A 17,235-nucleotide genomic window follows, 5' to 3' on the forward strand; every position below is an offset into this window, starting at 1 on the left:
AAAGATGGCGGGACGAATAACCGAGGGTACGCCGCAGCATGAATTGTATCATTCTGCGTACGTTATTGTACCGCTTCGCCACGCAGCTCAAGAAGTTCGTCGTCGACCGCTCAGAAACTGCATCATAACGGTGCACGTTACACATTGCGCGAAAAGTGTTACCTCGTGGTAGAACCGTGTTGCAGTGAAAACGCTTTTTGGGAACACGCATTAAGCGAGGACTTAGCATGTTTCATTAATCAGTGACATCAGCTCCATATGCAAGTGTTTGCAAGAGGGCGGGAGAGCAGTACCTGTGAGACAGACTGTGAATTCATCCCCGCACGCCACCTGTCGCACAGCGAGGCCCAACAGCTTGTCGACGCGCTTGGGCTGCCGGTACGATGCCTTGTCCTTGTGTCCCAGCTGCCCCACCATCTTGGTGCCGCCCTGCACATTCTGCCAAGGGCGAAGGGACCCAAAACAAATTATATAAAGCAAATGACTCGCCGCCCTCTCTGGCTCTTCACAACTCGTCCCGCGATCACGCAAGCTCTTGTTTTTACATTGCTGCAGCTCTTGTTTTTACATTTTATCCGAATTGTACCATCAGCGTACATATTTACAAGATGAAAAACTCCATTAGGATCTCACCAAGATATACAAAACACACCCCAAGATAGAGAATGGCCCATGGAAGAGAATATTACAGAGCTAGGTCTGAGATCCCTTCGAGTGCAGCCACATACACATTCTGACGGAGCTCTGTTCCGTACAAAAATGTATCCTTCACATATCCATCTCTGCACGTAAAAAATAAAAATATTTCTTTCACAACCAATCAGCTGGGAGAGCATAAGTTCAGCAGCACTGTTTCAAAACACGTAAACTCTGGATCGGTTTCAACATAGAGTCTCATCAGCAGTTAGGTTTGCATCAATCAACGCTGGTGAACTGCCAGCGTAAGAAGCATGTACCCTCCCCTTAGAATATGGGGTCCCAGTTCCAGGATGAAGCACTTTCCCACCTGCTCTACCATTGGGGAATAATTTTTGGTACTCAGTCAAACCACTTTTTTCTCAGACCAGGATATTAGACAAATTAAGGACCAAACTAAATGTAATACAAAAAATGTGTAATAATTGGCAACCAGGCTGAGACTATCACTTTACTATATTTGAGAATCTGATTTAATCATATATACCACTCCACAGGAACACACACAGACACACACTCCACAAGAACACACACACATAGCACTCTAAAGACAAAAACCCCCCCAACCATATAGCCTTAACAGACTGTTGGAGCAAGTGGTTTTAGAGCATCTATAAAGGTCGGCACAGCACACGACGGTGGTGGGTTGCCAGCAACACGCTCGGCCACCTTTGTATCACTGCACCAGCTAGTGGAGGCCCAGGTCTAGTCCAGATAATTGTCACCGATGTATGGCCACGAGCGGGAATCGAATAATCGGATCGCCGCTTTTGTAGCGCAGTGCCCCAACTACTACACTACCCATAATATTGGTCGCGAAAGCCTACGTGTTAAACTACGACACCACCATTCCCCACAAAGACAAACACCACGCCACACACCACCACCACCACCACTGCAGACGAAGGAGAGGCAGTGACAGACATACCGCCCAGGTGTACAGCTCCTTCTCAACGGTGACTGCTGCAAAGTGGGTGTTGCTGGCGCACACCCGCAGTGCGCTGTACCCGCCACGAAACTGGTCCAGCATCTGCGGCGTGCGCTTGCCACCGCCCCAGTAGTAGACATCGCTCGACCGAGCAGTCACCACCGGCACCGCCTCCGCATTATCGCTCCTGGCTCACGCACTCCGGCTCGTTAGCGTGCGCACCTTCACGCTTCCCGTGCCCATGGGGTCCTCACAAAGTGACGTGCACGCACGGGCCACCCCTCGCCCCGTTGTAGGGATTTTTTTTTCCGCGTCCTTAAATGCCAGTGATGGTAGTCTGTCCTAGTATAGCATGTAATCACATGCATTAATTTTAGAAGGATTAACGAGTTAAATTTGACATGTAGGCTTTAGCGAGCAATAGAATCCATGCTGGTTTTTTTTGGGTTAGATCGCGTAAATACATACGTGTCGTTAAACCCGCCACCACCCAACACAGCCAATTGATAAGGTTTGTCACGTAAACAGAACATTGCCAATTTCTAACTAGTGTGTTGGAGAGCCAAGCCATGGGTTTAACGACAAATGTATACATGTAAGTAATCTAACCCAAAAAAAACTGTATTATGGCGTTACATTTTGTGCAATTAATTTAATGAATAGAAATGAAGTATGGTTTACAATTCTTGTTCAGGATTTATTGGGCACTGCCCACTCCTACCCCCCTCCCTTGGACTCATTTTTGGATTTTTCCCCAGGTCACTCGTCCCAGCAATTGGGCCAAATCACCTCATCCATCCAGCACAGTTCATTCCATATTACACTTACAACGGCCCACCACATGACACAAGCCCTATTTAGAAGTCATTTAATAGACAGGCATAACCCACACTTCCCACTACTTCATTAATATGTAGTGTAGATGTGCTTAGAATATAGTGTACTCATCTGACCTTATGCAGCAGTGTTAAATACAGTTGCCATTGCATAGTGTGCTCTTTCATGACACAAATTAATATGTTTATGCAAAGGGCAGAGAATAATACCATGAGGAATCTTCAGCTGTAGAATGCAGCGATTGCTGACGATTTATGCTCCAACACTATTAATAATGACAGAGAAAAAAACCTAGCCATTTGAATGCATCACGTTAACACCTCACTCTTCACCGATGAAAAGGAATGCAAGCGATTCAAGTCAAGCTCATTTAAAACATGACTGAGTAGCTATCCGTACCAAATTTTTTTGTTTTAATTAATCAGAGTGCGTTTGCACTCAAGTGGATGTGTCGACACTGATAATTACCTTATGCGTCTTGCAGGCTCGTTTAGCCGCCAAACATTTTTCTCCATTTCCCTGGTGGTGGAATGGACAGGGAGTTGAGCATCAGGTATCAATGAAAAACAACAACAGCTACACCTCACCATATCACAGACCATCGGGTAATTTCTTAAGCGTTAAGTTTTACTTAAATTAATTTATTTCGTAATACATCTTTTGAAAGCCAGTGTATGTGCACAGCGCCGTATTAATAAATCAAGAGCTTTAGAGAATTAGAACAAGAGTGTTAGATGGTTAAGTGTGGCTTGGCTGGGACTTCAGCATTGTTAGATATAAACATGAATAAAAGTCATTATACTTTCTAAACGTTATATAGGCCATAATAATTTTATAACATTAAATAATTTACAGCCATTTGTCAATCCAATTTTGGATAGCCTCCCCACAACGTATTGGCCATGGGGGTTGTTTTGGCCATACTTCGCCAAGCTGGTCAGTACCAGTTGGAGATTTGGGAAACTGGGGGGGGCCCAGGTGGTTGATGGGACACAGGCCCAGCTCCGATATCACTCGCCAATTATGGTAGTCATGGCCAGGAATAGAATTTTAGTCGCCAAATTCATAGCAGTGCCCTAAGCACTGCTCCTCCACGCCACCCACTATGATCTATAAAGCAGTGGTTCCCAACATGTGGTCCTGTTAGCCTGGGGGAAGTGATCCACGGAACCGAGGGATACAATTATTTTCACTGCATGGCAATCCGAAAATATCTTGAAGTGTTCATAGGTGATCCACAGATCGAGAAACGTTGGGAACCATCGATCGATACGCACAAGGTAATTTAAAGAGAAGCAAAGTGTTTGCCATCAAAACAACACTAAACCCCAGGCCAAGCCAACAATACCATGGTGTAATAACTACCGGACTCGCAGGCAGAGAAACTACGCCAAGGTTCCAGCAGCCAAGCCAGCCCAAAGACAGGCCAGTGCAGGTAGGCAGGTGAAAGCAAGGAGAGGCAAACAAGCCGAGGGGACAGCATGCAAGCTGGCAGCAGGAGAGGGCCGTGTCAGAGGTGGCCTGAGGGGAGGAACAAGCACAGCCGTTCTCTTTAGCTGTGCACAGCAGTCGCCAGCCGCCTCACCGACAACAGACGGCCGCCAGCTGGGTTACGTTCAAATTCGTAGGGTTACCGCAATATTGGCGTTTCACGATAGGACGATTATCGACAATATTAGTTTCCTATAACTTCGCAATTTTATTTAGCACGGTTATTGTATTGTTTTGAAGCTGCACTTCTGGTAAGCTGCACTTCTGGTATGAATATAGGATTTTTAAGTGCAGTTCACGGAATGCAAGCCTGCCAAAAGTCTCACAAAATTTTCGTTGCCAGATTACAATCTGAATTGCTTCTAATATACATACCGTTAATTAAATGTTCACATATTACTGCTATGCCATGGATAACAGCACTCTAATGGAAAGCACCGTTTATTTATAACTTTAATTATTGCGTTATTTTAATCAGGGAAACACATTTAAAATAAATAAAATCAATCATAAATGACAAGAAAAATTAATCGGTATGACGGGCAATATAATAGCGGACCTTGTATTGTACGATATATATTGTGGTTTCACCGAATCACGGCAAACCCAAGTAATTCATGTCCGAAAGTAGAATTGTGAGCATAAAGCCAAACGCAGATGAGTGGACTGGCTAAACATCCCACTACAGATCCCTCCTGAAAGTAGTCTTAAGTAAATTGCTTTAAAACTGCCCTGTATACAGAGTGGGAGTTGGTATACAAGCATTTGCAAGTTGTTTAATAACAGACGGAACGTTATCCCAATGTAAAAAGAAAGTAAAATGGATCAAGCATTGGAAGACAAGCAGGGCATTTCTCTCGTATGATGCTACCTTTCTAAAGCAACCACCTCATCTATTTAACATCTGCATTAAATATTAAAAGTATTTGTTGTGTTAACTACAACATGAATTTCCAAAGAAATACGAATTTAATTGGATTACACTTCACAAAGGGAACAAAGGCAGTTATGTAACAGACTAGCAGGAAGTACCCGGCTTTTCCCAGAGAAAAATACATACATATTTCAAACGTTTCTTCACTTAAAAAACATAACATATACATACACTAAGCTATTATAAAAGCCCGGCGTTCCGTTTGTCTGTCCCTTTGTCCATTAAGAAAATTATAAGGGCCTTATAGAAGGCCTGAATCAAAACGTTATAGAAAGTGGGGGGGGGGGAGTAAATAGTTGATCTAAAAAGTTTCCAAAAATCGCGACAATCCCCCCGCCCCAAAATGTTTTTACCCCCCCCCCATCCAATTTTTATGTTGTAGGCATATATGCCTACACACCCTACATGCAATACAGCAGTAACGACAGACTCTACAGTAGCATCTACCTACTCTAAGTAGATATATAGTCGATAATACTATAGAGGGGCAACCGCGAGTTGGCGTTCCGCGCATGCGCAGATGCGTGCTTTGCCACGCCCAAAGTTATAATTATGTTCAGCGTACATTATTACAAAGTGTGATTTTCTTAGTTTAGATTGGACCAAGGGCAAAAACAAATAGCAAGTGTTCATCAGGGGGCTTAGTTTGTTGTATGTGTGTACTTTGTTACAACGTAAACAAAATAGTTTGTCAGTTAAGAGCGTTAGAAGGACATGCATACACAGAGATAGAAAGACAAAAAAATACTTTTATAGGTAAGATAAGCACAATGTAGTCAGAGTACTAAACCCGTCCCTAGTCAGTTCAGAGTTAATGAATCATGTTCCAATTCAGATCATGAACCAACTGTGAATTATATTGCTTTTGGGAAGATTCTTTTTTTAGAAAACATGGTATGAACACTCATAAAAATTACCATAGGGTTTTCTTCGTCACATTAAATTCCTTTTAACACTGTTCATTATCAAGCATTACTCAATAGCAAGTCAGTTACTATCAGTGGTAAGGGACTGTGGCTTCACTGCAAAGAAAATCTAATCTATGAAATGTACTGCGATGCTAATTATAGTACTTCTCCAAAATGTAAAAAGTCAGTGGTTTCCTGCTTAAATGCACATGGGGCAATGTTGATTTTGTTGTTTTTGTTTACAACCCCAAGCCCAAAGCGTAAATTCCACATTTCTATGGCGGTGACTCATTCATATCAAAAAAGCCACTGTTGACTTTCCACAAAATGCGACAGATGTATCCAATCCACACCCCCTGAACGGAAATACAAATTAAATTTGTGAACCACTAAAATCTGTCCACCACACACAAGATGTTGGGGGGAGCCAAGTGGGTCGGTCCACTCTCAATGCTTTCTGGCGAGCATGTAGCCAGCTCTCCTCCTCAGCACCAAACCTCCTGATGCCAGTTCCAAAACATTTAAACCAGTTTTGCCATCCCTATAAATAGGGGGGAATAGCAGGGGGGGGGGGGGGGGGCTTCAATGATGCAGTGGTTCAAGCACTTCGCTATGAATGTAGCAACCTAAGTTCCATTCCTGGCCATGACTAACACCAGTGGCAAGTGATATCCCAACTGGTCCTGGACTCTGACCCTTCTCACCAAGCAGCTGACCAGTATGGTGAAATATGGTCAAACAGCTTCCCATAACGAACACAACATGGGGATGCCTTCATTAAGAAGTAGAATGACAACATTGTTATATCAAGCTAATCATTATTCTTAACCCGCTTTATATAACGTTTCCCCTCATCATCAGCCATGGTGAATCCAATGCCGTAGAAATTCCTCTCCAAGCCACCTCCACAATCCTGCAATGTAGCAATCCACCTAACCATTCATATATGATCGGATTTCATCACTCCACTTCCTCGGATGCGTTTCATTGCTTAGCTACCACTATTATTCTTGACCATCGTCCATTTATAATAAAGCAACGTCTTCAACCCAAGTCTGCTTACTTTACTGAATAGTATGTACATGTCATTAAGCTGCATACGATCTGTAACATTTTAACATGCCAAAGCTAAGGCACTGTTATAGCCCACTGCGCACAACACGCTTAACATGGTGCCATGTGGGAATGTTTTCCGATGATTTTCAGACCTCCTACGCGTCTTGATGGGCGACAGCTCCAGCAGATCCTCAGCCGTAGGCCTCTGCTCCGCGTCCTATGGAACGATAAGGCCCCGCTGTCATGACAAGCTGGCGACATTGCCGGGCGGCGCACGTTCGTCGCTTCTCGCAGGGGGTTCACGGTACGAGTCCAGTAGGCCGCCCTCATTAATACTGCCAGTGTAATGACCACAACAAATACACACCAGTCTGCTTCGCAGTGCATGCAAAGAATCATGTGACGTCATTCGAAAAGAGTGTGCCATTGTGTGCCTGCATGTTTGTCCAAATTTACCAAATTTTAACATTAACCAGCAAAATACTCATTTGGGATTGCACATAGCAGCGACATCGTCCCCTAAAGCAAAACTAATGAAAACCGTTCCATAATTTTGAGTTCGGCTCAATGATTCTGTTCACAAGATCCTCCGCGACACATCGTAGCCAAACAAATTAAACTGTGACATGTACAAGCGTTTAACACGCCAATTACTTTTGTTCCGGCTCATGCACCAGTGAGTTGCAGGACTCTCAACCAAATTTACAGATAAAAACAAAATCTAGGAAGTAATCTTGACTTCCAGATTCCTGGATTTTCCCCAAAGATACTTAAATCAGTCTCAAGTGAATTGTCAATTGCAAGTGCTAGGATTTGGCTGCGCGAATTTGTTTCCCAACTCATCGGTGAGCTAAAACAATAAAAATTGGTGCATTAAATGGTTTCATACACGTTTGGCTATGACAGGTGGTGGCTGGGTCTTATGACAGAAATTTTGCCAGATTACTACAATGCACAACCCAAGAATCGATTACAATTCATAGTTTACAGTCGTTTCACAGTAGGGGGCTATGAAAAAAATGTGTTACGCTTACTGGAAACGAGTAGTTAAACAGTGTTGTGCAATAAATAATGGTGTGAATAACAAATGTACGAACGATGACAATAATATTGAGCTAAGATAAGGGATTTTTTTTTTTTTACCACAGCCATCAGAACCTCAAGCAATGAGGCGCAGTCAGATTAACCGGCATGTGACTTCAATGCCAATGTCCGTCTTGTGTCCAGGTGCTGGTGTGATTATTATGGATAATGGAAAAAAAGTGTTGAGTGAGAGAGCATGAATACAAGCAAACATTTGAGAGGTCGTATGGGAACATTTACAAAAGGTAAACTGCAAGAGAAAAGGGGGGAAACGGAGGAGACGAATCAGTTGTTGCGACAACTTGTACATTTGGACTAAGGGAGGTCCCCCAAGAGTTATCTTATTGTGGAAAATTGTTAAGAGCACCAAGTCACTGGCACCAACTGTGAATTAAGAGGGTGGCGTAAAACACGGACGTACACACAAGAGTGCAGATGCTGAATCAATATCTACTCAGGTGGTGAGAAGAATTCTAAAATATTTGGGAGGCGTTGTCGTTAAGCCCACACTGGACGATGAGAAACCACCGTAGACACACTTGAGCAGCAGGTGATCCATGCCTCGTGCGCTGTTCACGGTTTCACACCAGCTGGCTGAACAGCGAGCTCTGATTTCCAGCAAGACCAAATGTACCCAAATATGTCACACACTAAAAATATTAAAAAACGCCACTGAAACTAACGCATATCCCAAGACAATTCTTACAATAGTGAATGCAGAAGACGGTACTTTACTGGGACTGTCTGGCACGAGACATTTCCATGCAGTGAAAATGTCTCGTGGACAGCTGGACAAGCCACAGCATGGCTTTGCACACCGTTACATTTGAGCTTTGAAAATGGGATTTTTATTATTTTTCTATTTTATAGGTCCCCCCCCTCCAAAAAAACCCTCATCATATGCAAGACATGAAACATTTGCCCATTGTATTGCAGACACATGGTGCAAATGATTCCAGGGCTGAAGACGAGAGTGGGCAGGGAGCATGGTGTCCCACAGACAGCACAGACAGCACAGACCTGTTGCAGACACTTCTGTACAACTTCCTTGATCTCCTTCGAGTACTGGTCATCGATTTCCACCTGTTTCTTGCCGTGAATGATCTCATAGCACAGCTTCAGCGGGTTCTAAAAACGGAAAGAACGTCCACATTTCATACCTTTACTTTGCAGCAGGTTTCACACCCATACAAATACATAATTAAAAATCAAAAATGACATAACTTTTTCAAACTGCTGGATGAAGGCCTCCCCATGCCATGTCAGAATCGGTTCAGATATCGCTCACCACTAATGGTAGCCGTGGCTGGGTATTGAACTCCGCGTCGCCAGGGTCATAGCATAACAACAAACAGTACCACCACTCCACCACACATATACCAGGTAATAAGTGTTAACACACACACACACATTACAATGATACCCTATTTTAACCACCTCTTGGCTACCATGTTGCCCTAGCCTTCAACCCATGGCATTGCAAGGCACTCACTCAACTAAGTACGAACTAGGCTTAAACCCTGCTTTGCTTCCGAGATCCTGCACAATGCAAGTTGGTGGTATAGTTAACTCTTGATTATCCTGGTTGAAATTTCACATGCTTAAGAAAAAAAAAGTATAATTGGGCATGCACTGGGTTAATAGCTGCTCTCAGTCTATGCAAGTAAACAATGGTTTTTATAGCCCAAGTTACACCTTTTCATTATCTGCATTTTCGTCTTACTCAGGCCGCCCCTCACCTCTATTAACGCAACTTCAATTAGCATGGTTGGCTACGTACGGTGTGAAAGAACTTCAACATACATAACCCCGGAAAACAGAATAAAATATATATACAATAGCAACAGCAGAATCCTCATCTCCTCCTCACAGTGGCATCGAAGGTGCGGGTGAGCGTGAGCAGCTCATAGAGCACACAGCCCATGGCCCAGATGTCCGACTTGGTGTTGTATTTGTCTCCACGGATCAGCTCCGGAGACATGTAGTAGGGGGTCCCCACGTACTGCAGAAGCACACAATTACATACGCACGCACACCGATTAACCCCCACGGTGACACGATGGCTTGAGACAATCTCAGGGCATTATTAAAAAGGGAAATTTGTGAATGTGTGTCGGTTCGAAATGTTTAGCATACTTCCCGACATGCAACAAACTTGAAATTTGGCATTTGGCATGTGGGTAGCTCCCAGACTGTACACAAAAAATATAAAAATAGACTTTTGTATTTTGGGGGGGGGGGGGCGCAATAATGCATATATTTTGCACGCAAGTGAGCGGTGACGTCACATCTGTGATGTCACCCGCATGCGGCAACGTTACGCAGTGTGCCTGCTGACGTCACACATCCCCCCCCCACCCTCCGCGTAGGCAGTGTATTAATCCAAGACAAGAATCCAAGTCCCGGGCGAAGCCGGGTAGTAAAGCTAGTAGCATATAATTTGCATTGTGCATGACACGATACATTGACAGTGTAGGAGTTCAATCGATGTACCGAAGAATCGGTTACAGAGCCCCAGGTAAACAGCATTGGGCAATTTACTATATCAAGAAAATATTATTACTTATGTTCAACGTTCAATTCTAACGTGTAATAAACACAAAATGTTCAGCACAGCTCTTGTTCACATGCAAAAAAAATATGCGCAGTATATAAGAATGACAAAATGGGAGTATGAATTATAGGATCGTATTTTTTAAAGAGAGTATACCATGGAGACAAGGACAAACTCACAGGTGTGAATTTAATAACAAACCCTGGCTGTGTTAGTAAAACACCGTCAACTTAAATCTAACAAGCCATTCGCGGTAGAATAATGAACCAACAGACTTCGCGCACCTCTTCACCTCTTCATCTCGAGCGAGTGGAAACTAAGGTGCGTTGCTCGAAACCACACGGGTGGAGATACCGCATCTCACAGAGCACGGGGATAACAAAAATTTAGAAAAGAGGGATAAGAAATAAAATCGCACTCTAAGCTCAAAAATTGAACAGCATGCAAAGCCAAGCTGACGCATTTGCCAGCCGAGTTTCTACGCTGCACACAAACACCGTGCGCCAACCAGTCCAAGTCTAGTAGCGTACTGTCGCCGTACCTGGTGGCGCATTGGATTGAGCAGTCCAAGATTAGGTTGGCAGGTTTTGTTTTTAAAGGTTTAAATGGTGTTCGTTATCATTATTTTACATTACTTTTATAATACAAATATACAAGCCCGTATCTTTGTTACTACATAAAATAAATAATATTAGAAGCTGTAATTGGGCTAAATTTGGGCTTCATTTTATTAAGAATATGAACATAGCAGGGAAGAGAAACCCCTGAAATAGCCCAGTAAAATCGAGCATTCACTTTGGCTCAAGGTGGCATTAAATTTGAAACAAGCATTACACTCGATGGTGATGAACAATTTTAAACGGTATCCAGGACACGACAACTGGTATGAACTGTCATGGACTACACGACAGACACCAGAAATAATGTGACAATGCCACATGTATGTATGTAGAACTTATTTCGCACCGTATGTAGCCAACCGTGTTAACATGTATGTGAAGGCTTTGCTTTAAACATCAAAGATACACGTTTTGTCATTACTAGAACATAAAAGGCCACAGATGTCCACACTTTTCTGTGAACCAATGGTACACTTTTCAAGATCACTCCACTTCAATAAGCTCCTCAAGTCAGACAATATACACCATAATCATGTCAGCTGTATTCGAGGATAACAGCTGGCCACAAACAGGGCTCCTCGAATTCATCCCTTCGGCTACTATGTGCGCGTCTGCCTATGGGTTGTAGGCACCCTAACATTGGAGTACGTTGCCAAAGAGGGTAGGTGTACTTACGCTCTCTGCCATTTGACTCCTTGAGTCCAGAATCTTTGAAATGCCAAAGTCGCCGACCTTGATCAGGTCCGATTTGGTAAGGAAAATGTTCAGTGTCTTTATGTCCCTGAAATTAAACAAAGACAATTAAAATTGTTGCCAAGAGTTTATTTCCATATATGCCTTTAACTTGGGGGGGTGGGGGGGGGGAAATGACAACAACCACAAAAATACAAACACTTTCATTAACCAAATCAAGATTATGAAAATTTCAAAAAGGCAAGGGAGGAGGAGTCAAGAGAGGTACTCATTTCAGACATGCTGAAAGAAAATCGACTCCGATGGCCAGGACAAGATGATAAAAAAGCAACATCAGAAGATGGGAGGTGAGCATGAAAGCAACAAGGCTGAGACAGAGAGAGGTGGTTCCAAGCAGAGAGCCAAGATATGAAGGAATGTGGAGGAGGAGGAGACATGGAGAGGACCCAGAACAAGGATGAGTGTAGAAAGAAGAGCGTGAAGGAAGACCCCAAATGGGTGGATACAATTCAAGGAAAAAGATGCAAGTTCTGATTTCACCTGGTTAGACGGAGCAAGGAACTCTCACCTGTGAAGAATTTTGAAGTTGTGGATCTGCTCCACTGCAGACACAAGTTGGTAAAAATACCACACGATGTCCTACAAAAGAACATTTGAGAACCATTTCATTTTCTGAATTTTCAAATGAGATGCATGAATAATCATTTACATTCCTTTGTAAATCCACTGCTGGATGAAGGCTTGTCCAAGCAATGTTGGCCAAGGTGGTTACTTTAACAGCTGGTCAGTGAAGGTTGGCTAAGGGGGGGGGGGGCACAAGACCAGTTGAGATAGTACTCGCCACTGCTAACCATGGCCACAAAAGGTTACAGAGTTTGCCAGGATCATAGCACAATGCATAAAACTCTGCCACAGTCCTGCCCCCACTGAGATATCGCCGGTAATAACCGCTTTAGCATTTGCAGAACTGCCATCTGTGTATGTATATAAGCCATTGTGTATCACCATGTGTGGGTTTTCAATTCATTTTTCACTTAAGAGAGATGTGGAATTTACCTTTTCTGGGAAAAATGCTCCATGTTGCTTTATGATTTTCTCATACAATGTGCCACCTGTGGAGCAAATATTAAGACCTTTCAAAAACAAAACAATGCAACATTCACTCTACATACATCACATCCATGAAATACATTTCACAATTCATTTACGCACATTATAACCATTTACACACAATGTATACACAGAAATACTTCACATTAATAATAATATTGAGTTTATAAACAGTGTCTTATATGTAACTGCATCACACAATGCTGCACAATGGGCAAACACGGAGGCGCATTGATCAAGATGTTTTCAGCCAATGAATGACCGTTTGTGGGAGAAAAGCCACACGTGTGGAGGGGCCAACTCTACAAATAAAGAAGCAAGTTCAGAGATTAGTCAGCACTTTATTGTACCGCCTTCGCGTAGCGAGCCAGGGCATGGCACCTCAACGCTCAAAGGGGGGGGAAAGTTTCACAACACGTGCTTTGTATACAGCACAAGTAAATGCACGTGCATTTACCACATACACACGGTTGTTTCAATTACAAAGACATTTCATAATTTCTATAATTTGACAGTGTAATTTTGGACAATATTACATGGCGATTTGTGCATTGCGCTGGAACCCATGTGCAACATTTCTTTTTCGGATTTTGCTGCAAGATGTCAGTGGGATCATGCAAAGATGGAGGCAGCGTTACACAAATGGACATGAGAATGGTGTTTGACGTTATTATTTTTTGTTCTCCCGATAATGTAAAGAGAAGTGATATCTTAATGAAGCTGCAAACAGGCGAATTGTGGCAACATGATGATGCACACCCACACTCTGTACATGCAATATTTGTAACTGATGATAAAGCCTGAATGGGAAGCCCACATACAGCCCAGACATAGCCCTCTTCAGAATACCATCTGTTCGGACCTCTGAATGAAGCTCGAGGTGAAAGATTGTGGCATGGTAATTAATCTGTGAAAGCAGTGGTGCATATTCTTGGCTCTTTCGGTAAAGTCACGTAGAAGTGGTGCAGTCACTACTTAAGGACCAACCACAAGACCTCGGATGCTGGCATTAGGAGCCTAATGGTCTTGGGATAGGTGTGTTTCAGTAGAGGGTGACAATTTACAGAAATGTTCTATATGTCATCTCAGTGGTATCCAATATTGCTTCAAGATTAACTTTCGTCTCTTCACTTAATGAAGCACTCTTGTGTATGCTTCAAAGTAATTCCCCACAATGGGAACACAGTTGAAAAAAGTCATGAAAAAAGACTTGATAGCCCACATACATATGTTAATGTAACCCAGGCTAGGCCTATTAGGAACACTTCACAATCCAGTTTCAATGGTTTTCATTGTATCATCTCCCCTGCAAATGTACCAATTAATGAACTTAATAATGCAATTCTCAGTCCACTCTAAATCAAAAATCATACTTTCTTCAGAGTGAGAATGTGTGTTGTCAAGTTTTTTTTTTCCCCAGGATACCACGCCACAACTGGGGCCCCGAGGGCACGTCACAAACCGTTGCAATACTCCAGCTCGATGAGTAGGACATTGCCGTCGAGGAAATGGTTGTAGTAGGAGATGATGTTGGCATGCTCCAGCAGGGACAGAATATCGATCTCGTTCTGGGAGTCGCGCCGCTCCTTGTCACTCAGTCGTGTGAGGTCAATCTCCTTCCACACCACCAGCGAGTTGTCCTGGAGCACACAAAGACAAAAGACACTAGTGTAATCTTAAGACTGTTTGGGGCAAGTGCTATTAACGAGCACCAGTCAAGTGCTGGCAGAGTGCACGAGGGGCATGGTGTGGCAAGCGCCATGCCCAGCCATCTTTGTCTCTCTAGTGCTGATGTTTATAGACTCCATGTCAAGTGTACATTTAAGGCTGTGTCGACCTAGGGGAGGGAAGGTCACATTCAGATACAACTGGCAAAAGGCTTTATCTGGGGCTGCGTATCGAACTCTGGTCGATGGGCTCACAGGGCAGGGCGTGTACCACTGTGCATTTGCGGCCCACGCCTCGCTTCAGTACACACAACACAAAGAGAGCACTGTCAGAACAAACACTGCAAGTTTCTACAGCTAAAAAAAGGTCCACGTGTTATCAAAAACACCCATCTTGATCAGCAGCAATGATCAATCCACTGCCCATAAAAAGCCTCCAAACCGCCGCCATCTGTCATGGTCTAGCGATGCAAGATTCCATCACGCCATTTCCACGGAGGACGGACGTACTCGGGCATATTCATGATTTTGGCTGCTACTCGGTAGTTTGATTACCAGACATCATCCCTTCTAGCGATGTGTTTGTTCAAGTGCAACTACAAACGTGCACCTCCCCATGTTTCTTTGTGCAATTTTCAGACTTTGTTCTATGTTAGCACTCCCCCTGTCCACATTTTCAAAATGTCATAGAAAGTAACATGTACTATTGTCATTTACATTGCGACGTCTTGACATCCTGGTGCTTTGAATATTTCTCCCTTTAAAGTAAATTGTAAAAAAATATATTTCTACATGGCATTGGTGCGAATTGGGTTTACAAACTAGTATAAAACAAGTTGCTCGTGGTTGTGCGCCTTCTAAATCGAACACTAATACAAGTCGAGTCATAATTAGACAGGCATCACTTGCCATTGTTGCAACCAGTCTAAAAATAACAGGGAACATTCGCTTTTTTTTTAAACTTACGTAACGTGTATTAAGTGTACCTTGGTCAAATACACCCTTGGACGCAGCAAAACTGGTGCTGCGTGGGCTCAAGAACATTGTGCTAACTGGAGCAGTGCTGATGTGTATTCCTAATAAGCCTCCACAAAAGCAAAGGCTTCGTACACCCACTTTCTCCTATTAAAACATTGCTTAAGTGAATGCACAAAGCAATCATATAATCCACATTTTTTTTTTAAAAACTCATTTTAGATACTGGTTATCATAATGGACGTAACAAATCATTTTTTTTAATGCAATATCATAAAACACGCATTTATTTCACTTGATCCATTTCATTTCTGCCGGAGAGTTTAAACTGCGTAACATCATTTTGGTTATTTTCACTTTCTACGTAACTCGGTTACGCTGGTTTTAAATCTCGAATCTTTAATTCTAACTTAGCACCTGCACTTGAAGTAAAACATTCTAATTTCCATCAGTTTGGTATACTTATAACTATCTTGCTTGTTCTTTAATTCGGGAAAAGGCTTGTACTGTGCAAGTAAACTTCAGATGTAACTTGAAGTTTACCAACCGCGCCAATCGGTGGCGATTCAGGAGTTTAAGCGGCGTTCAAGTCGACTTTGAGCCCTCTGTACCAAACATTTATGAAGTTTACAATGTTTCAATCACGAAAACTTACTTCATTCGAAGTATTAGTTATTTTGTGGGAAATACATTTTCAACATTAACTGGAAAAATATTAATGTTGAAATGTCACTGACAATGTAAAATTAACTACCAATAAGTAGAATTTAAATAACTTTAGATTCTGTTTGGTCTGTCATTTTCACTACATTTACTCACAATAAATGTTCCTTTATATTTATTTACACAAAGCAATAACGATCAAATGCTTTCATTTATTCCAATTTTGCGAGCGTAAGGTCCTATGGACAAAACTATTAAGGCACAATAATACAAAGCATTAGGGCACGCTAAAATAATGCATATTAACGAAACGATGGATTAAAGTACGACTAAAATGGAAATGACGTAGATTGGGAAAGCTCACTAATGTATACCCGAGACATGATGAACAAATATTGGTGTCACGGTGCCCTCTTAACCATGCGCCCACGTAAGAATAACTATTAAAAGACACAACAAGGTAAATTGATTAAATTCCAAGTTGAGTCTTTATACCCTAGACTATTTGACATTTTTCAGAGTGAGTTTACAAAAAAAATATTAAAACCTTGTGCTGTAACAGAGCCAATGTAATTATGAACATGCATACCTTGGCCTTCGGCTCCCATCAAACAGACCACACTTCCAATGAACCCAAAACACACAATAGGTGTGTAAAGAGCATCCAGAAGGTTACGTGCTTGCATTTGCTATCAACGAGCAATGGATAGCTACACCATTACTCACGCTTTTATTAAAGTAGAATTTGACCAGATATTGCCCAAAAAATTCCCAAAATTTTGTATCCGAATTACATTTTTTATGAGGTCATGCAAAGTTTTAAGGCCATCATCAATGAATAAATCAGATGCCCATCATATCAAACATTTGATTCATCCACTCACAATTCTAAATTTTCTGTGGAGAGTCTCATAATAACGGCATGGGAAAACACGATTGAAACACAGAGCTGCCAAGGGAAAAACACTTAAATGGAGGTCCCTTTCAGAAAAGACTGAAATACGACATTTATTTACATTG

The 17,235-nt window shown here is 42.5% G+C and overlaps 1 protein-coding gene across 3 annotated transcripts in view; it reads right to left on the reverse strand.

The window, feature by feature from the left end:
- The window catches only part of NEK9 (NIMA related kinase 9), a 52,175-nt gene that overhangs the window by 14,331 nt on the left and 20,609 nt on the right, over positions 1 to 17,235 (reverse strand). For all 3 annotated transcript variants that reach the window (XM_032965140.2, XM_032965137.2, XM_032965138.2), the window contains exons 2-11: positions 14,373 to 14,550; positions 12,857 to 12,912; positions 12,369 to 12,439; positions 11,783 to 11,888; positions 9,804 to 9,935; positions 8,954 to 9,061; positions 7,003 to 7,067; positions 2,930 to 2,980; positions 1,625 to 1,811; positions 294 to 438 (exon numbers count right to left, since the gene is read on the reverse strand). In XM_032965140.2, the coding sequence (XP_032821031.2) occupies positions 294 to 438; positions 1,625 to 1,811; positions 2,930 to 2,980; positions 7,003 to 7,067; positions 8,954 to 9,061; positions 9,804 to 9,935; positions 11,783 to 11,888; positions 12,369 to 12,439; positions 12,857 to 12,912; positions 14,373 to 14,550 (1,099 nt within the window). The remainder of the gene's footprint in view (positions 1 to 293; positions 439 to 1,624; positions 1,812 to 2,929; positions 2,981 to 7,002; positions 7,068 to 8,953; positions 9,062 to 9,803; positions 9,936 to 11,782; positions 11,889 to 12,368; positions 12,440 to 12,856; positions 12,913 to 14,372; positions 14,551 to 17,235) is intronic.

This window comes from Petromyzon marinus, chromosome 33, assembly GCF_048934315.1.
Source record: "Petromyzon marinus isolate PM22_M1 ecotype Great Lakes invasive population chromosome 33, UKy_Petmar_22M1.pri1.0, whole genome shotgun sequence".
Classification (NCBI taxonomy): domain Eukaryota; kingdom Metazoa; phylum Chordata; class Hyperoartia; order Petromyzontiformes; family Petromyzontidae; genus Petromyzon; species Petromyzon marinus.